This window comes from Ursus arctos, unplaced genomic scaffold (genome assembly GCF_023065955.2).
Source record: "Ursus arctos isolate Adak ecotype North America unplaced genomic scaffold, UrsArc2.0 scaffold_22, whole genome shotgun sequence".
In the NCBI taxonomy this organism is placed as follows: domain Eukaryota; kingdom Metazoa; phylum Chordata; class Mammalia; order Carnivora; family Ursidae; genus Ursus; species Ursus arctos.
The window spans coordinates 25,367,908-25,385,369 of record NW_026622897.1 but is presented as its reverse complement, the minus strand read 5'-3'; the positions used below and the strand labels follow the sequence as shown (position 1 = coordinate 25,385,369).

General features: G+C 45.6%; 1 protein-coding gene across 3 annotated transcripts in view; it reads right to left on the bottom strand.

Moving 5' to 3' along the window:
- The window catches only part of NTM (neurotrimin), a 927,363-nt gene extending 914,739 nt beyond the window's left edge, over positions 1-12,624 (bottom strand). For all 3 annotated transcript variants that reach the window (XM_057316613.1, XM_048217123.2, XM_057316615.1), the window contains exon 1: positions 12,370-12,624. In XM_057316613.1, the coding sequence (XP_057172596.1) occupies positions 12,370-12,451 (82 nt within the window). In that variant the 5' untranslated portion in view covers positions 12,452-12,624. The remainder of the gene's footprint in view (positions 1-12,369) is intronic.
- Positions 12,625-17,462: the final 4,838 nt, after the last annotated feature.

The window sequence follows — 17,462 nt, the reverse complement described above, 5'->3', positions numbered from 1 at the left end:
TCTGGAGTGGGTGAAATATAAATGTAAGTAAGAACTTGGCCATGCCCTTGGGTCTATTATGTTGCTTTTAAAAAAATCATTCACCTTGATGATGTGGAGATTACATGTCTATATCATTTGAGGATGACATAAAGCTGGTGGTGACAACTCGTCAGAATCCAAAAATAATCTCAGTGGATTTAAATAAAAGACCCAAGATGCAGTAAAATTTCAAACTTAGATGAAACATTTAAGGAAAATTAACTATAAGCAAGAATAGAAGAGGTCTGGGGCGCCTGGGTGGCACAGCGGTTAAGCGTCTGCCTTCGGCTCAGGGCGTGATCCCGGCGTTATGGGATCGAGCCCCACATCAGACTCCTCCGCTATGAACCTGCTTCTTCCTCTCCCACTCCCCCTGCTTGTGTTCCCTCTCTCGCTGGCTGTCTCTATCTCTGTCGAATAAATAAATAAAATCTTTAAAAAAAAAAAGAATAGAAGAGGTCTTACATAGTAACATTTTTGCCAGAGGAATGAGTACAACATCAATATGAACTAATAGTGTGGTAGCTCTGAAGAAAAAAAGAGAAGAAAAGAATACCGTAATAAAGTGAACCTATGTAACTAGAAAGTCCAAAATATGGTAGGTAATAGTCCATGCCCCACTTTACCAATCAAACTACACTGGGGAGAATTTGTCTGGTAATGTATTTTAGTGGATCATTATCAACCTGGAGCATGTTCAGAAGACAAGGATCAGGATGATTAATGGTTTAAAAGTTATGCCATATGATAATCATAAGAAGGAACTAAGAATGTCAAGATAAGTAGGGTTCATGATAGCTATCTTTTAGAAAGAGGATCACACAATATTCCTTATATTTTTGAGCAGCTCTAATTGGCAAAAGTTAGTAAGAGGAAAGTCTTTGCTCCACATAGATTCATTAGGATTATATTCATCTGTGAATAATAGAAACCTAATGAAATAAGGGTTTTATTTCCTCGTACGTGACAGTGAGTATGGGAACATGTATTCTAGTGCTGGTACAACTGCTATGTCATCTTGAACCCAAGGTCCTTTAATTAGATTGAGCCATATGAAATTGCCTATACTCAACTATTTTTGATTTACCAAAACAGCTGAGTCCATTCGGTTCAACCTAAAGGCTTCCTTCTTTGCCATTTTTTTAAAAAGTATCCTCCGTGCCCATTGTGGAGCCCAATGCAGGGCTTGAACTCACAGCCTTGAGATCAAGACCTGATCTGAGATCAAGAGTTGGATGCTTAACCGACTGAGCCACTCATGCGCCCCTTTGCCATTGGTATGTATTATTTGTCCTCCTGTTTCCAAGCTGTTTCCTGGATCTCCAGGTTATGCCATTCTCTTAGTCAAGAGGAAGCAGCAATGGTAAGGCTTAAAAAACACAGGCTTCCTGAGTATAATCCTCAAAACTCCAAGGAAACTTGTGCTTACATCTCATTAACCTGAACTGCGTGGCATGACCATACTCATCTGTAAGGGAATTTTGGTGATGACTATTTTGAATGGGCACACTGCTGTCCTGAACACATTCAGATCACTGTTTATACAGAGAAAGGATAATAATTGATTTTGAGGTGTCATCAAAAGTGCTTGCCAGAGTAGTGTTTTCTCACAGAGTTGATCAACTATGGAAAGGGGTGCTAATATCATTTATTCTCCATTGTATCTGCACAATAGAATCATCTGTAGTTATTTCGAAGTAGAAGGGACTTTGTCCTACACTGACCTATTCAATGAGAATTTTTGTGAGTCATCCCTGGGCATCTGCTTATAACAATCTCCACAGGTGATTTTGATAGGCAGCCAGAACCGGGGACAACGATGCAGGGGGTTGGTGTCTGCTCACTGGGAATCTCTGGAATTGTCGGGCAGAAATTAGTGAACATCATTCAGATGGGATTGTTGCCTTAGGGATGGAGACAGAAAATTCCATGATCTCTCACAACTCTAGGAGTCTGTGAAAAAGCTTTTGTATTTGATGATTAAATTATTTTGGCCTTGACAAGGCTTCAGCAGTGCAAGAAAGCAATGAAAAAAACGGTGACAAGCCATTTAGATCCTTCTATTAAGAAGTATTAGGGGGAAAGGAAGGAGAAATGTAAAACAATCAATTAATTCTTATTTGTTGTCAAAATTAGCAACATGGTTTATCCAACCACAGATGTCTATGCATCCCCAGTTGCATTGAGAAAAAAGCTGTCAATTAACCTTTTCCATGTCTGGGCCAAGTTTCTTCTTGAGCGTTGAGGAGGAGAGTCAATGCCTTAGTGGACAACTTTGTGAAAGAAAGAAAAAGTAGATCTGAAGATAAGAAACACCTGACCACTTCATCTTCTCCAACTAAATATAATCCATCCAGTAACTTCCTTCTTTTCTTAGATCCAAACTTCCCCTGTCTGTCTCACTCCTCCTGATGCCAATGTAGGTTCAGAGAGCCATGCCGTCCTCCACTCATCTGATCTATTGACCACTAGAATGACTATTTTCTGCTCTTGGGTAAGTTTAGTCATAAATGTTGAGCTCATCAGCCACGACCCAGGCACCTGCAACATAGGTTTTATGACTGATTATCACTAGGAGGGATTGTTAAAACATAGTATCACAGATTCAGAGTCCCAAAAAGATCTTGTCAGAAAGAAGGTATCAGTTCAATCTAATAAGATAACTTCAGAAAGGGTAAGTTTTGAGACCGGGTTATTGTGCACCGAGTAAAACACCACAGGCATAGGATAAGGAAGGGGTGAATTGATAACAGCTCATCATAAGTTGACAGGTCATATGGCTCCTGAAAAACCTAAGGCGATCCCATGCCATTTTCCCTCTGTCTCTCCCTCTCTCTGTCCTTTCTTTCCAGCCATAAATGCAGAAGATTGAATTTGTGCCAGGTGTTGTGCAAGGTGCCCTAGGAATGTAAAGATACGTAAGGCAGTCCCTGACCTCTAGGAGCTCAGAGTCTGGCAAGGGAAGATAGACGTGTGAGCACGTAACTACGCAGTGTGTGATGGATGTTAAGAGTAGAGGTAAGTACAAGAGAAATGGAGGCATGAAGGATGAAATGAGAGGCTTCAGAGGGATGCTGAGCCTGGAGTTTCTTCTTGAATTATAAGAAGTGTTTTCGAGGTAGACGAGGACAGCACTCAGCAGAGGGAGCAGTGTGCACACATGCTGTGAGGACGAGCCCTCAAGCAGTCTATGGAACAGGAGTGCAAAGGATTAGGAGAGGCTCACAAACCCAGGCCAGACCCGAAGTGTTTCCAATACCTTTCCAAAGAGCTGAGACTTCATCCCCTTTGGGTTTGGAACCAGGAGAGGTCATATTCTATAATATTTTGGGCTACTCAGAGTGCAATGGGAGAAGAAGACTTTAAGAATACGGAGTAACCAGAACAACCTTAGAGAAAAGCAATCAGCACCCTTTCTATGGATGATAATATAGAAAATAGGAAAAACGCTGGGGATATTTAACCTCGTGGAGAGAAAATTTGAAGGAAGGGGGAGGAAATCATTTTTTTCAAATATTTAAAGAAAAGTCATGTTGAAGAAGGACAGACTTGTCCTGTGGATGGTAGTATTCATATCAATCATAATACTATTAGGTCATATTTATTGAGAACATACTATGTGCTAGGAAGTGTTCCAAGCACTTTATCTGCAGCAACTTATTTAATCCTCAAAACAGCATTAAAGCTAAGTCTCATAATTACCTCCATTTTATAGAAGAGGAAAGGGAATCACAGAAGTTGACTGAATTGCCTAAGGTTTCAAAGTAGGAAGTGGCAGAGCCAGGGTTTGGACCCAGGCAATCCAACCACTATGTTATAATGTCTCTCTGGACCTAGAGTAAATGGCCAGAATCTATAAGAAGACAGATTCTCCTTCTTTGTCTCCTTCTTTGTCTTCCTTCTCTTCCTGTCTTCCTGAAATCCAATGGTCAGTTATAATAGACTATCTAGAGAGATGCATGTTCCCCCTTATTGGAGATAGAAGCTAGGGGACCACTGCAGCAGCACTGTTGAGGTATCAGAGCTCAAGGAGAGGGACTGAAATAAGTCATCTTGAAAGTTCTGGGCTTGAGCTGGTTGTGACTGTAGGGCTGGCTGACACAGCAGCGTGAGCACTCTGGGGAGCCCTCAATGTGAGTACTTCCTGAGTTAACCAGAGACTGCCCTGGGCACAAATTTGCATGATAACTCTGTTCCCCATGTGCCTTCTATCCTGTGCACCCTATCAAAACAGACCAAGTTTTCACTCTTGCATGCCCTGCAGGAACTGACCCGGCTTGGGGAGTGGAAGCAGCATCACTTCTGCCTAACACACTAGCTGCAAAATTGCCATTGATGTTCTCAGCGTTGAGCTTTTGTTGCCCATGAGAAGGAGAGCAAAGGAAGCAACACTGCGGGCTAACTGACTCTTGGGGATGAGAAGTGGAGCCTGAGCGGAAGAGAAACATGCAAACCTTCACACTAAGGAATGGAGCTTCTTCCAAGACTCGCCATCACTTAGCACTCACTAAATCCGCTCTAACACATTCTTTCTTGACCCACATTGAAGGGGCTCCTGAATTTCTCTTATAAGATGGGTCAGTTAAGAATCCTTATCATTCCTGATTCCCTCTACCTAAAATGCTGTTAATCCTTTTCCCCCATTCTAAGGATGCCTTAAAAGAAATGCATGTATAAATAGGTCCGTGACGTAGTAGATATGATAGAGCATGCGTGTTCGCATGCACACACACACCATTCACACATTCTGACTTTGGTCATCTATCTGTAACTATCTGCCTATATTCTAAGCTTCCTGCAAGCAGAAACTGCTTCCGAATACTTTCTTCTAGCATCACTATCTTTCAGGTGCTATACTCAAAAAGACTATTTGCAGAATTGCAAAATGTTGAACTTGAAATGAAACTTGACAATTATTTTAGTCCAAGTTCTTTATTTTAGAGATGCGGAAACTGAGGCTCATATGGAGGAGGTGAATTACCCAAGATCATAGGACAATTCAGATGACTTTAGAGGTATAATTTTTAAACCTGACCACGTACGAGAACCTCTTACAGAGCTCTGAATAAGATTGATGATGAAATTCTGATTTCGTTGGTCTGGGATAAGGTTCAGTCATTGGTATTTTTATAAAGCTCCTCGGACAATTTGATGAACCAGGTTAGAGTACCACTGATATCGAGGATGAAAATATTGCAAATAAACACACATGGCACCTACCCTCTGAGGACTTTCCAGGCTTTGAGATGGGGTCAGGGAATGTAGAATTGCTGCAGGCTGCTTGACTTGGAAGAATTGGGATCCATGACAAAGGCAGTTATCTGTTCTCCTACAGGAGAAAAGCTAAGAACAATCATCACCACCACTGTGGGAATGCAGATAGAAGCAGCCAGGTAAACAATCATTCTAGAGCATTCCAGAGACAGCTAGTACCCAGTGTGAGCCTAAGAGAAGCTATATTCCCTCTTTTACATACTGCTGAAAACACAAGGTGATGGATTGGAAAAAGGCTTGTGTCCCCACTGGGGTATATGACCAGAGGAGAGCAAATAAATCACGATGCATTTTTATTATTCCAGGAACCTTAAGTTAGATGTGATGAGTGGGTAGCAAATAAAAGGGCTCTCAGAAGGGAGATTATCTTAGATCTGCCCTGAGTTATGAATCCCTCACAGAGGTTCCCTGCACTTATTTGCATCATCCAGACTAGCGGCCAGAGGCAAATCCTTCCCCGGCCTGATATAAGTTGTCTACCCACCCCGCTCCCCTTACCTTCTCTGGCCCTCTAGTTCTGTGCAGAAGGCAGGGCCAGAAGGAGGTGGGGAGGCTACCAGACAGGGTGGCATCGTGCCAAGAATCAGCTAATAACTTGAATGACAAAAGACAATTGTCACAAAGCCAACAAACTTACACCAGCTTTCATCAGCCACATGCTAACTGAGGGCATATCAAACATGCAGGAGCCCTTTCTTGGCAGGAGACAGCGGGGAGGAGCAAAGGCAGCACCTCTTACGTGCTATTAACACATAACTGGAGTCGTGCACCCTCTCCCGGTGCTCTCTAGGTAAAAAAGGATCAAGGGCTAGTTGCTGTCTGGCCGCCCACCATCATGGCCGTAAGAAACCAGAAGTTTTCATGCACTCTTTCCTCTTGCTTCTGGCACTCCTGTTGGTGCTTCTGAATGCTAGTAAAAAGGATGGCAAACCAAGTCAAATCTTAGAAATTCTACTCTGTCTTTGGTCTCATCTTTTAGTTCATTTTAGTTACTGATACATTTATCCCCACCACCTACAACTATACATGGAACATAATAGACACTCAATAAACACTTGCTGGGTGACCGAACCAATACACACACAGCTACAGTCTGTGTTGAGTTCAAGTCTGGTGGCACCACCAAGATAAAGCAAAGGCAGCATCTCCAGAGGGTGAATCGGAATGAGCCATGAAGCCAAAGCTAGCCAGTTCTTTGAACAGTCTTTTATAACTGTGAAGGCAATACTCTTAGAGAAGAAAAAAAAAAAATCAAATTTAGTAACCTAAGATGTCCTTAGTAACAGTGCTAAAGAATGTGTTTTCCAATATTTGATTTCTTAGCTTGACAGTCTCTCTTGAAATATTCTCTTCTCAGCACCGAAAATGTGAATCTTTGTTGGTTTGTTTTGCAGTTTGCAAATGACTTACAGAGTTCTTCTGGCAGGGTTTCTGTTTTTCTTCTTGCAAATAAACAAAAGGCCATCTCTCTAATATGACTTAAGTGGGGGAGTATCTGTGATCTGTCATGGTTTTGGAAGGAGAAGAGGACAGGAGGGGCAAGTAGAAAGGAAAATGAGGACAACTGGAACAGGCAGGGTAGAGAAGCTGAACGAAACGTGGGCAAGGGCAAAGGTAAATTGGATATGGGAAATTAGAGTGGCAGGGATATCAAAGAGCTGAGGACTCCGTAATCAATCAACAGGGTCCTGGGGACCCTTGCTGGGGACGGCTGAACTCACCCACCAGTTCGTTGGTCCCCCCTTCCTCGTGCTGCGCCCTATCATCAGGGCTCCTTGTGAACTGGGAAGACAGACCTTCCCTCCTTCTCCTGGGCAAGCCTGCACGAAGTGGAGCAACCCCTGCCAGCATGACCTAGATCTGTCAACTGATCAATTACTGTTCCCGTAGAGGAGAAGAAGGAAGAATGGAAGAGGGGAAAAAAAAGGGAAATGGAGAAAAAGAGGAAAGGGGGAGAGAGGGCAGAAGGAGGGAGGGAGGGGAAGAGACAGAATGAGAGCGAAGGTGGAGGAACACATAGATCTTTTAAGTTTAAGCAGTGATATCACCAGCAAGCTTCATCCAGAAGGTTCCATAAATAAATACAGAAATACAGAAAATAAAATAGAAAGCTCTCAGAGATAATTGACCAAAATCGCAGTCAAAGTGGAGGATTGAGTTCTCTTTTCCCCCACTTTTTCTAATCCAGACTAGAGCTGTTTTTACCCTTGAAACTCTCAGCTCTGGCTTTCTTCCCCTAGTCCTCCTCCTTTCCGCCACCTGCCCGCCCCTCCAGCCAGCATTGCACCCCCCATGCAGAAGTCTCCTTTTACAAATGGATGGGAGGCAGGCCACCTTCATGCTCCTTCCAAAGCCCCTCCGCCCTTCCCCAGCGCACTTGGGAGTGGAATGGAATGGAAGCATCCACTACCAGGGGAGGAAGGCTACAATGGCACCACCGGACCCCATCTGACCTGTATACCATCGATTACTTTATTTTTGTATGTTTCCAGCTTTTATGTTTAATTCGTTTTATTGAATTTCAAATGACTATAGACATAAAGTAAACATTTAACAAGCCAATAGAGCAGAAAGGAAGTAACTGCATAAACACAAGCGGTCTCAGCATGGAGTTCCACTTAGCACCACATGTCTGGAGTGTTACAAGCATTAATGAGTCCTTACAACACCCAGGGGAGTTGCTCCCCAGCCTGGCAGGCAGGTGGGGAGACAGGCTCACAGAGGGAAAGATTTTCCCCTACAGAAAACATAAGCGACTTTGAGCTCAGATGTACACGCTCCCCGCCGAGCCTTGCACCGGCCACCAGAACCACACTGGAACCTGGAAGCCATGCTCATGAGAATGTTTGAAGAGTGTGTAGGGCCTCTGCTGAGGTCAAATATAAAGCAAAGTTTGTTTGCATCTTTGGTGTTCTGGTTGGTGGGGGGAGCAGACCATGAACGCCAAACCCAAAAATCCTGGAACAGAGCCAACTCCCAGACGTGATGATTCCACCCAAAGCGTGTTCATCCTTCGCAGACAGACATGAAAAGATGCTGCGAATCTTTTCAGCCTGTGTCTTCTGTACATGCCGGAAGCATGTGGCTCGCATTGATTTAGAAATGTCATCCGTTCTCAGGATATTAAGAGAGATCACTGCATCCCAATGGATAAACTGTGGCTGAAGGCAACCCCGGTTTGTTTGAACCATCCGTGACCAGTGGGCGGTCCCAGCCCAGGTCACTGTACCTCCAGGCAACCAGAATGCAGGCATGCCAAGGACAGAAGCCAGACATTCCAGAATGGAGCACCTGAGCAGGGAAGCAGGAGAGACCATCTCTTCGAGGACACAGTTGAGCACCTCTAATGCCAGCATGATGGGAGAAGCTTCCTGAGAAACAACAGAAGTCTGGGGCTAGGCATCCAGCTCATCAGAAGGCATTATTGGGCTGATATTCGGCTTGAACAGTGCCACAAAGGGAGAACCAGCACCAGGACGAGGCTTTGCACCTGGTCACTAAAGCTGCAATCCCAAGAATGGTGTTCATGCAGCAAGGCCTGCTGGTCAGGGCTGGGACGCTCCAGGTGCCCTTGATCAAACGCTCGGAAGACCACCACCGAACATCAAGGATGATGGTGAGCTGCATTGATTGTACTGTGCCCGGCTTGCCTCTCACTTGCCCCAAGCTGGCAGCAGCAAGCATGGCAGCCAGGGTTTACTTTGTAAGGCTCCTCTGTCTCTTTGCCCTGCCTTTTTTTTGGGGGGGTGGGGGAGTGGGGCGTTGCGGTTGTGATTGCAAGTGCCCACAATGCTTACATCAGGCTCAGGATCCCATCATCCCACACTGATTTTTCACTTTGCCAGTAAACATTGTTATGGCCTCATCTGCCTCCCTCACATCCCCGAAGCATCCCCCAACACAGCCTGCTGCTGGCACCCAGACGTTTCCTGTGAGTGGCAGGAAGTTGGCCGATCTGCCCAGCTGAACAGTGTCCGCGTCGTCGGCGCCGAGTGAAGGAGAGTGTGAACTTAGCCCCAGAGTCCTTTCCTTTCTGCTCTGCCTGTTTGTCTCAGGTGGGCAGATATAAGTTGATGTGGGATGTGAGGAGATGAGAAAATTTGAAAGGTAAGACAGGAATCTAGCCAAGCTCATTGGAAGGTGTTAAAGGGAGCATTAATCCTTCGAAGGAGAAATGGTCGGGTTTCTAGAAAGAGGCTGCTGCACCACCAGCCATTCCTTTCAGAGCCTCTCCGTGGCAGAAGGTGGGCGGTGTGCTGAAAAGGACAGCCGCCTAATCCAGCTTCCCCAGCTCCTGCTCCCAGGAAAGAGGGAGCCGCTAGTTAATCAACCCTGGTGCGTCTTAGGGCCAGAGCCCCAGGGCGCTAATCACCCCCTCCCTCCTGCCCATCACTAATCAGTGCTGATTCCCTTGGAGATTCCCTCCCCCTCTAAGCTGGATCATGGTTGCTGGTGGGGTTGGGGGGAGGAGAGGGTCAGAAAGGGGTCCCTCATCTGCCACTAGCCCTGGACACCTTTTTTAAGAAAGCAAGAAACCCAGGAAGTAGCATCTCTGGGAAGAGCCAGCTTAAAACAAAAACAGAGAAGAAAAAATTGCCTTGGAATGTGTACTGCATTCTAACTAGTCCCACTGGGTCAATGCAATAGGGGTGGATTATTGCAGGCAAGACCCGGGCTGCCTCAGTAATTCTGTAAGTTTGATAAGAGATAGCTGGCAGACTCCCGCTTCCATCCCCTCGAGAGAGAAAACAGACATCACCTTTGCCAGTCCAACTGGCTTGTGGTGTGGGGGTCTTTGGGGGTTTATTCGTCCTTAAAATTGGGCAGCCTGTTTTATTATGACACACTGAAGCCTATGCGGAGCTGGCTCGAGGTGGGTAGCACAAATGAGGCCATTATTCTCCTAAAGAAAGTCAAACTGGGCAGAGTACGAGGAGGTTTAAGATACCCCTGTCACCTCTACCCCACGCCAAGATAGGAACAAGCCCACAAAATCCGATTTCACCCTGGAGAATTTTGTACCGCCACTTTCTACTCATCTATTTAAGGATGATTCAAAGTCTGAGCAAATATTATGCTTCCCTGCATTTATTTCTGATGGGGGGGAAAAAAAATCACGTATGCTAATTTATATGTAAATTCAGTATGGCCCTGGGGCTCCTGGCATGCTGCCAATAGGGCTGTTGATGGTGGAAGTTTGGCCATTGTCTCCAGTTTGATGTATAGATAGAAGAGACACAGACCAGAGGCCAGATGGAAATTACTGAGGACTTGGGACCTTCCCTTTCCCTTCCTCTGACCCTTCACTCTACCCTCCGTCTACTCAGTTTTCATTTCTGCTGTTAGCATCATAGAAGCCTGGCCCTGAACTCAGTTTCCCCACTGCTGGTGTTGGAGCTCTGCTCTTCTCAGGTGAGCCCCTACGCACCCAGAACAGCAGGGGTGCGTACCCTCCCCTCCGCACACATGCATATACACATACATGCGCACACGCGCTATTGCTGCTCTGTATTACGTAAGACGACTCAGTCAAGGGTGCCTCCAAGTTGGCTCCTTCACTCTTACACGCACTAATGCTCCCATGGGAGAGATACTGAGGCCAGTGCCCCTCTGAGGCTGAACACAGCAGACGACAGCAAGGATACCCCTGCAAAATCCACCACGGTGAACTTCCTTGTCCTCGGGCTCCCATCCCTCCAGCACCCCTTGCCTTCCTCCTTGAGCCCCAGCCAAGGGTACACACGCATTTGATTCTTCCCAGCCTGGTCCTCTCTGCCCACCTCGTGTGGGTCTGTATGGTAGCCACTGCAGCTGATGTCAAGGGGACAGAGGCAGCCCCCAAAGCCTACCCTCAGAGAGGGGTCCGCAGGACCAGAGGTGGGGACAGACAAGACCCTGAGAACTCCATACTGCGGTAGGAGAAGGGAACGAGGTGGGTGGAACTCCCCGTTCTTTTTCGCCCTGTGAGACTGAACTTTCCTCTGGGAATACAAGGCACAGCGCTGAGCTTCCGCATGGGATCCTGTCTGCAAGCTCTGCTGGACCACCCAGGGAAAGTTTCTCTGCCTGTCTCAATCCCTATGAGTTTAAGCACCTTCAATATGAAAAAAGCAAGTCAGACCCTCCAGAGGACGGGTGGGCGAGAGCAAGCAGGTGAGCAGATGATACCGCTGCTGGAACGTCAGCGCTAGGACAGAGCGTGGGGCCACACGGTGCAGCAAATGGACTCAAGGTGGAAGCAGATTCCAAATGCACCCCAACACAGCACAACCAACATCAAAGGGTGCCCTGGGCCAGAGAGCTAGCCCACCCTCAACTGCCTCCCCTGTGCCTTGGCTTCCCGCCTCCGATAAATAAACAGAAAATTAGCATTCGACTCTTCTTGCCTCTCTCCCTTCAACTTGGAAAATCTTTCCCGAATTTCAGATCCCCCTGAGTGTTCCCACTACCTTGTTATCCTCCCCCAAGCCCGCTGCCCCCACCGCAAACACACCCCCAAACACATTAAAAACTAATACAGTTGTCCCCCACTGCCGCAAATTGCAAATTGATTCATCCCTTCAAGCTGGGTCTCAGACCAGATCTTTCAGGATACAGTTACCTGATTCTTCCTAGCCTGCATTTTTCAGTTGCTCCTTTTAGAAGCTTTGCAAGTTTCCTGGCCGATATTTAAAGTTTCCTCTTGTAATTTCTTCCCAGTAACATAAGCAACACATTAGCAACCCCGCTGCCCTCTGAATCTGTAATTTTCCCTGCTTCTGTGTGTGCTCTGTTGTGTATGTGTGCAAGAATGTACATAAAGCCAGGGAGACCAGGACATTGCCACGCACCTAACAGGAGCACCAGACACATTTTACTTATGCATATACATTCCCCCATTCCGGTAGCAGCCAGAATCAAATCAATATTCTCACAGCCTGGTAGGGAGAATGAAGTCCCAGCCATGCTGTTTAAACGCTCTCTCCTCCACCTGCAAACCGTGCAGCACAGCCGACTCGGGGAGCCTGCGAATCCTATAAAGCACACTGTACGATTCCTGGGTCTACTGTAGGCAAATCAATAGCAAGCTCTTACCTTGAAAGAGAAACAGAGCAGCCAGCCCCGTGAAGATTGCCCAAGAGAGAGAATTGTGCGTTTTTGCCTGGATGGTTTTCATGATTTTTTTTTCTTCTTCTTTTTCTTCTTTTTTGTCAGGTTCGGTTTTTTCTTTCTTTCTTTCCTGACAGATTGCGTTGCTCTCAAGCTGTTGGAAGGAGATTTAAATCCACTGTTTTGCTGAAGGACACAACAAGAAAGCCGAGGGTGTGAGAGAGTGTGACTTCTCAGTAATTATCTCTACTCATACTCTGGCACTGAGACACATCGTACAATCTGGCCCTGGACAGCCCTCCTACAAGCTGCAATCATTGGTTCTAATCCAAGGATTGACAGAGCTACAACACACGCGCGCCGGCACACACACACACACACACACACACACACACTCACTCAGGAATCATTTACTGGGCAAATCAGGCTAGCTGATTAAAGAGACAGGAGCCTGGAGAGATGGGATGATAAATGCCACTTTGCCCCTTCTATATTACTTTCATTTTTTAAACTGACAGTCTCAGAGCCCCAAGCATCCAAAAATCCCTTTCCTTCTGGCATTCCCTGGCCTCCTGAACTCAGATTCCCTGTGCACTGGAAAAATCCCATAGCCAGCAACGGCTTACGGGAAATTTTAAAGGGACATTTTCATGCTCAGTGAAACTTGCAAAGATGAGTCAAATTTCATTTGTTGGTACCTATTTTCCTCTCCGATGAAAATATCATTCAGTGACAGATTTTTTTTTTCTCTCTCTCTCTCTCATCTTTCACCTTTCCCAATCAACCTCTTACTTGGTTGCTTCGAAAATAATAAATAACTTTCTATTTTCTTCTGCTGTCACTCCGGTTTCAGAATACCTGTATTACTCCTATTTTTCATTCACTTAATTTATTTGCTAAAGTCATCCGTGTGTATACAATACGATGAAAAAGGATGAGGCTTCTGAGATCTTTGGAGTGCTGCAGTCTGAATGAGGAGAACCTTCTCCAAGAGAGAGCAAGAAATGAGTTTATTCTCCATGCCTCAGTCAACCTACATTCATTAAAAAGAGTCATATAAATTCTGTGGCTTAAAATGCAGCAAGACAGATTGAAGTTAGACAGGCTGAAGGACTTTCGGAGTGTGGATTTTGTATGTGGTTATAAAATGTCCTCAGAGAGTTGCAGACATTCATCTCCTTGGTGATGAGTAAGAAGAAAAATCAGACAGAAATAGTCAAATGGGCGTAATGACTTCTGGAGGGACTTCTAATTCTAAGGACCTGGAGGTTGATGTGAATTTTTGGTTACTTCTTTTGGGAAGGAAGTTATGGGATGTGAATAAACTTATGGAACACTTAGCCCCTCAAAGACTCTTTCCTAGCTGATTCTGACAAATATATACCATCACGATGCCTCAACATACATTTTAGAAATATTTCTTCCAAATCTCCACGGCTAATTACTGTACTTCCTTGTAACCCCTATAATGCATATATTCCTGAACTGCATAGAACAAAAGTACTTCTCGTCCGTTTCTATTTAAAAGCGTACAGGCAAAATGAGAACAGTTCTGCCATTCTGTGCCAAGTTTACGTGGTGCGTTCCCCCTGTGTTGTGTGTGAAGAGGAATGGTGGCCCCCTGGATGTGTGCAGCCCAGCGACCAAGTGGAAGGAGCTCTGAGGTTTGCTTACACAAACCGAAGGACCATGGGTAGCTCATTTTACCTCTGTGAGCCTTGGCCTCTCATTTGTAAAGTTAGAGAACTGGAATAAATGTCTAGGATCTCTCCATTTTAAAGGTGTTTTATGTTAACGGAGGTCCCCCCCCCCCCAGCTAACTATGTTCTAATTCACATGTCCATCAAAACGTCCTTGATATTGTGAGCTCCCGGTGGAAGGGAATTTTATCTCTCTACTAGCCTTTTTGTGTGGTGCTCAGCAGAGTGACATGGGCAATTAAATGCTTTGGAATGGCTGTGGCAACCGTGAACGATACGGTACGGAAAGAAGGAGGGCTTCCTTTTACCATCATGCCACGGCTCTCCAGAATGATGATAAACACCGTGGGTCATTGATAAGTCTTTAGTCCCTCCCTGGACAGGCAGAGACACTAACATTTGTAAATGTCCTCACCCTAAATTGCCATAAATCTGTACACTGACCCATTTTCATTAAGCGACTGTATGGGTGACAACAGTAGTAAACGGATAATTCTAGGTGATATTTACTGAGCTTTTGCTTTGTGTCGGGGATGATGCTCAATGTTTTGCATGCATTTTTCTCATTAAATCCTCACCTATGAAGTGTCCTCACCTGTTATCATCCCCATTTTATAGATGAGAACATTAAGGCTCAAAGGAAGCACGTCCACATTCCCACAGCTGGCACACAGTGGAACCAGAATTCGAGCCCAAACATTCACCTCTCAGACTAACCTCTAAAATACTACCTACGCGGAAAACTGACGGACCCATGCAGATAGCATTCTTATATATGATGTCTTTGCTCTTTTAATAGCATATGAGATTACAAATTATATGAAACACATGTATCAATAGAGGTACTGTAAGAAAACCCTTATATTGTCTTTAGTGTTAATTGAGTTGCACATGGTTGGTACACATAATTAATTTTATCAGAATGCAAAGAAGTGATAGATGAGATTTTTCTGATAGTTTTTAAAAGTTCTGTGGAGATGGTGAAAGTCATGATACACCTTGAAAGTGAGGTAGGGACTAAATCTAAGGCAGATGAAGAGTACTGCAGGCAAGGGAAGCCATAAATTAAAAATTAGAGATGGAAATACATCACATAAATTCGGGGCTCTAGAGACCCGTCTGAGATCTCCCATCTTGTCCCACTGTGTTGCAATAAAATCTTTTAAAGATAAAAAAAATGAAACGTAGTCTGATGTTTGATCCATATTAGTTACTCTCTACACACAGATAATGTAACCACCCCTGGTACACGACAAGAATGCTCAACAGACAGCTGTCGCCATCAGTGTGGCCTGTTGGCTGAGAGCACAGGTGTTGAACCTGGCTGGGTTCAAATCCCAGTTCTGACTCCTAGGGGCTATGGGCCTTTGGTTGAGTCCTATGCACTCCAGGTCTGAAATGGGGACAGTGATTCGAATTCCATTATAAGCATCACCATACATCATAACGATCAACTAATTTTCATTTGTTTTACTATTTCCACCAAACGAGACCGATGTGGTCTCCCATGTGCCATTGGGAGGAGCTACCACGGCTTGTGGACTACGATTCCGGGAGGGAGGGAGTCGTTTCAGAATTGTACTTTGCGCATTCACTAAGGCAAAATATATCCTTGGGGATTGCCAAACCAAAAGTCTAATTTGGGCTCTGAGTGCTGCTAAATGCTAAACTATCTAGAGAGCTATATCTCTTTCAGGGCTTGAATTTACCACATAGAGTAATTTCCCAATGGCCTTCACGTTTCACAAAAGCACACAGTTAACCTCCTCTTAGGGAAGCCATCTTTGTCTCTCCCTTGTCATGGGGTTTCACACAATGTCACCTCTCTAGGCCTGTTGGGTCATTCGGCAGCTCGTGGATATAATTACAGATTGCAAAGCTGATCGTGGGCTGTATACAGAAGGGTTTTGTTCAACCAGGCCCATCTCTTAATGAAATGGCTCTCATCAAAACAGCCAGAATTTTTCCTCTCCCTTTTCCGTTTTAGTCTCACAGTCTTTCAGGCCTAGAGCTGGAAATCTCTATTGTTGCAACTGCCCCAAACAGCAGGTGACTTGGCCCTTTCGTGTTGGGATGTCCTGTGGCTGTGTTTGGGATTTCTGTGACTAGACTAAAGAGGCTCTGATTGGGGGAAGCTCTGATTGGAAGGAGATACTTTGAAATCGCCCTTCCTTACTCAACAATCACAGCTCCTTCCTCTGAATTAGGAGCTGCAAGTACTTACAATCAGGTGTCTGCAGGACTCAATTTGCTTCTGGAATTATCTGGATGCACATTATGCACCATTGACTTCCCCGTTCCAGGGTCAAAGGAGGATGAATGGTCTTAAGACAAAATTAATGTCAGGAAAGGGACCTCAAAGTTTAGGCGGAGTGGTGTTCCCCCACCTTCACACTCCTTGAAGATAAGAGAACTTTACGACAGAAATCATTTTTTTTCTGTTTGTAGATAAGGAATAAGGAAAAGGCATAAGGAATAAGGAATAAGGAAGGGGAAAACAGATGAGATCTCTAACTTCGGAGAAGAGGGCAGCCAAAATGGCATTTCCTAAACCTTCCATCGTCAGGTAGCTTAATATTCCACATGGCGTGCGATGAGCTAGTCCAAATAGGGACTGATTCTCTGCAAACTGCCCCCCTGCACACCTGTCACCTCACCGAACCAGACAGTAAGTCCAGGAAGGTCACTGCGGGGCCTGGCTGTCCCACTGTCCAAATGCCATCTGAGCCCTGACGGCAGCCCTCCAGCCCCGGGAGGAGGGACGGACAATGGGTCCCACATGGTGCTCCAGGCCCAGAGGACTGGCGGGCAGAAAGCCCCAGTGAGGAGGAGAAGGTAGGTGTGTATGGTGTGTGGGAAGGAGGGAGGAAGGGCTGTGGGGCAGTGTTTTTTATTTCTCTCAGCTATTATGGAAAGAACCGCAGGAGCTTAAATCTAAAGAGCAGCACTGAAATAATGTTCAGGACTTAACAAAAGGCTCTGCTCTGCTCTGCTGTCTGCCCGCTGTGGCCTGCCTCAGCTGAGGCTCGCTGCCGTGGGTGATCTCACAGACTCAGAGGCTGGGAAGAGCCCTGCCTCCAGGGAGGGAGGGAGCCGGCCTGCCCTCCACACACCTGGGGGTGAGGAAGATCCAGCTCTGACTTGCGGTGTCACTTCAGGGAGGGAGAAAGCCTGGGTGGGAAGAAGGCAGCCTTCTCCCTTTTCCAGGGGCTCTCCCTGAAAAGCCACGTGGCCTGCGGCTCCCGTCTTACAGGGTCATTTTGGATGTGAATGGACTCAGTCTAGGGTACAAATGCTGGAATTACGTGCGGTCTATTTTGAGAATTTGACTTCTCTCAGGAGATTTCCTGATTGATTGATAAATTGCCTAAGCTGATA